The sequence below is a fragment of the Protomyctophum bolini genome (genome assembly GCF_963924005.1).
Source record: "Protomyctophum bolini genome assembly, chromosome: 1".
Classification (NCBI taxonomy): Eukaryota; Metazoa; Chordata; class Actinopteri; order Myctophiformes; family Myctophidae; genus Protomyctophum; species Protomyctophum bolini.
In genome coordinates, this window is record NC_137862.1 from 53,869,571 (window position 1) to 53,873,470 (window position 3,900).

The following is a 3,900-nucleotide window of genomic DNA, read 5'->3' on the forward strand; positions in this document are numbered from 1 at the left end:
CCGCGCGCCCGTCGGTCCTTTCACCGGCTCGCCTCCTCTGAAAGCCGGGAGCTATAACTAACTAAACTCACTAACGGGACGCGGAGGAGGGGAGAGGAGAGGAGAGTCGAGCCTCCGATGCGTGGACGCCGGCCCTGCAGCACGCACGACAGTTTCATGGGACGAGAGGCAGCACCATCACCACCCCTGATCATTTTTCTCTCCGGAATCGTGCGCTCGCCGGCCATGCCACAATCATGCTAGTAATACCGCTGCTGTTGTTGCTGCTGCTGAACCTGCTGGAGCCGAGCGAGCCCAGGTCGTCGTCCCGGGCTAGTCGTCCTCCGTGCGCCCGGGGACAGACCGGCTGCTTGTTGCCCCACCGCCGACGGGCTGCAGGTCCTCCGTGCGCCCGGGGCCAGAGCTGCGACCCCCGCCATCGGAGGGACGCGGGGGGACGCGGGGGAGTGTACGAGCACCTGGGGGGCGCGCCGAGGCGCAGAAAGCTCTACTGCGCTACCAAATACCATTTGCAAATCCACCCGAACGGGAAAATAGACGGAACGCTGGAGGAAAACAACCCATACAGTGAGTGTATAGCCTATACTGTGTTTGTGTGTTGAAAGGCAATTTGATTTAATCACTGCCAGCAGTGAGTGGATATAGCCTATTTACGCAGGGGGGGATCTTTTTATTATTATTTTGCAGTAAAAAGGTTAGCATGCACTTTTTAATAATAGAGCAAACTTAATCCATTCATGTGTATAGCCTATACTAAACGAAATAACGTTTGAAAATGACTATGATTGTGATATTCAATCTAAAGTTTAAAAGATGGGAAGAATAAATTAGCCTAATAAATAGACAAACCAAGCCAAACCAAATGTTTAAAAGTATCTAGGCTACCAGTCTTTGGAACAAATTAAAATTAAAATGATCAAACCAAATGTTTGTGTAAATTTAAGTGTAGAGGCTTAACACTAACACAACGATTATTTATGTTATAGCCTACTTTGGCCGCGTTTGAGATATTGTAGGCCTATATGGCTACTGCTGAACCGTTTGATCAGCGTTTGTTTTACAGAGGTTGTGTGTTCTTAGTTGTAATCACCTTGTGAATGTCGTTCGCTCCATGCTTAGTCTAAACCTAATGCACTGCTTCCCAAAGTGGGGTCCGGGGACCCCGAGGAGTCATTGAGGAGGTTCCAGGGGGTCCCCATGCAGCAAAATGAGGAACAGTTTAGTAGCCCCATTTTCTTTCTCGGCTGTCACTAATATTTTTTTCAAAAGGGGGTCCGCGGCCAAATAGGATATATAAGGCTATCAATTTGGGGTCCTTAATTGAGATGAAAATGTTTGAGAACCACTGGCGTAATGTTGTTTATTCAAACAGCGCCAGTCATTTAACCAGGCGATAGAAGTCCAATTAGCGCAAGCAAACAAGGAGCTGCGCCAGTCATTTCCATATGAACGGAAGATTTAACAGACTGCGCCTCACAATGGCTTGGATCCTAACGGATGTATTTATCTAATCAGCGAAGATTAGGCTTCTTGGAAGTCACTGAATAGGCAACTGATGAATCAAGTGTTACTTCAAATAAACACCTCGACTATTATGGAAGCTCGTGCAAATCTAAATCTACTCGACCTTTCGTTTAATTAGGATTATGTTATAGGCCCGCGTGCATGCATGCGTGTGTGTAGAAGAAAGCGTGTGACAACACGCACGCGCGCACGCACACACACACACACACACACACACACACACACACACACACACACACACACACACACATAACTGTGCATAACTGTGTGTAATGCTTCAATTAAAGGTATCATGGAGATCACAGCTGTGGACGTGGGTGTCGTGGCCATAAAGGGACTATTTTCCGGCAGATACTTGGCCATGAACGACAAAGGTCGCCTCTATGCTTCGGTAAGTAAATGTTAAACTTGAACTTGTATAGCCTATATGTCAATTACCGAAAAGGGACTCAGCAGGTGTGAAGACGTTACGTCATAGGACGTGCATGGAGATTTAATTCTGCAGGCTGTGATGGCCGCTAAGTGCTCAGAACAATTTCAGGAGACATTGTGGCTGCATGGTAATGGAAGACTTGTATGACTGATGGGGGTTTTATGGACAGGTGTGTGTGTGTGTGTGTGTGTGTGTGTGTGTGTGTGTGTGTGTGTGCGTGTGTGTGTGTGTGTGTGTGCGTGCGTGCGTGCGTGCGCGTGGGTGGGTGCAGGCCTTGGTGGGTGGGTGAGTGAGTGAGTGAGTGAGTGAGTGGGTGAGGTGGTGAGTGAGTGAGTGAGTGAGGTGGTGAGTGAGTGAGTGAGTGAGTGAGTGAGTGAGTGAGTGCGTGTGCGCGCACGTGTATACGTGCACGCGTGTAGTCAATGAACCTCCATTATGTCCACAATGTAAATATATTTATCGTCACGTAAACCTGCAGTTGAGCAGAATCATCCATGACTCTATATATGCCAGGCCCCTCGTGTTGTTTTCACTTTTACAATTTCTTTTAAAAATAAATTTACATTTCAAGAGAGAGAGGAACGTCTGTATATATATATATATGTATAGCTAACCGTGCGCATCCTCTTCCTCCTCCTCCTTGTCTTCCTCCTTCCTTCCTTCCTACAGGAGGCGTTCAACAAGGAATGCGAGTTCGTGGAGCGCATCCACGAGCTGGGCTACAACACGTACGCGTCGCGCCACCACTCCACCGAGCAGCCCGGAGGAGGAGCCCCGCCGCCGCCCGGAGGAGGAGGAGGAGGAGCCGAGGGGGGCAGCCGACGAGGAGGGGGAGGGGGGAGCCGGGGCGGGGGCGGAGCCAGCGCCAAGCGGCAGTGGTACGTGTCCATCAACGGGAAGGGCCGGCCGCGGCGCGGCTTCAAGACCCGCAGCACGGACAAGGCCTCGCTCTTCCTGCCCCGCGTCCTGGGCAACAAGGGCCACGACATGGTGCGGCGGTGGCGGGACAGTCAGAAAGCCCCCGGCGGTGGCGGCGGTGGCGGTGGGGCGCCTGCACACCCACACCACCACCCGCACCTCCTGCAACAGGCCGCCACCGGGGGCGGGGGCCACGGCCACCACCACGGCGAACGCAGGAGACGCAGGCACCGCGCCAGGAAAGGCCGCGGTGGCGGCGGCCGCACGCGGCCGGAGGACTGAGCTGCTGGGTTGAATGAATGAATGAAGACGCCTATATATATATATATGGGAGATATACACACACATGACACACACACATGGCAGGGACCGGGATGTGCAAAAAAACACGGACCGCGGTACACACTGCAGGACCGAGTATACTGCTGACCCCATCGCTTGGATGTGATTTATATATACTGTAACTCCGGATCAGAGGTATAGTTATTATAAGACCTTTCCACAAAGTATATGGGGGGCCAAAAACGCTTCCACTGACAAGAGGGTGAAATGACACTTTGATGGCGATTTATTTGTTTTACACACACACACACACACACACACACACACAGGCACACACACACACGCACACAAACAAACAAGCACTGATGTGACCAAAGACCCAAAGTCAAGTCAGCTGATCTCTTGGACTGCCTGCCCCGAAGTGCCGCCGAGAGATGCACGTTTCTTAATAGAGACATGAGTTGACACTCTGGAAACAAAAGGGATTTATATGTCAAAACCACTACTGACTGGGGTTCTCCGAAAAAAAATGCTGTTATTTTTGTTATCGAGGGTTTTTAACCACTTAAACCCTATATAGGCCTGTACTATAGATCCTATTTCCCTCTATAACACCAAAAATCTCTTCGCCGAAATGAGACGATCTATAATCTCACGACGCTGTGTGTCGCGAGCAAGCTTATAGATCGGGGCGAACGTCGACAGATGTTGTTAAACATGGCGTCAAAATGCATTTGTTGTCA

General features: G+C 50.5%; 1 protein-coding gene across 1 annotated transcript; it reads left to right on the forward strand.

Annotated features, from left to right (window-relative positions):
• Positions 1–236: 236 nt before the first annotated feature.
• fgf3 (fibroblast growth factor 3) lies at positions 237–3,157 on the forward strand (the record flags this gene model as incomplete). Its single annotated transcript, XM_080771579.1, has 3 exons — positions 237–567; positions 1,812–1,915; positions 2,627–3,157. The coding sequence occupies 3 exons, from the start codon at positions 237–239 to the stop codon at positions 3,155–3,157; spliced, it is 966 nt and encodes a 321-aa protein (XP_080627705.1).
• Between the last annotated feature and the right edge of the window lie 743 nt (positions 3,158–3,900).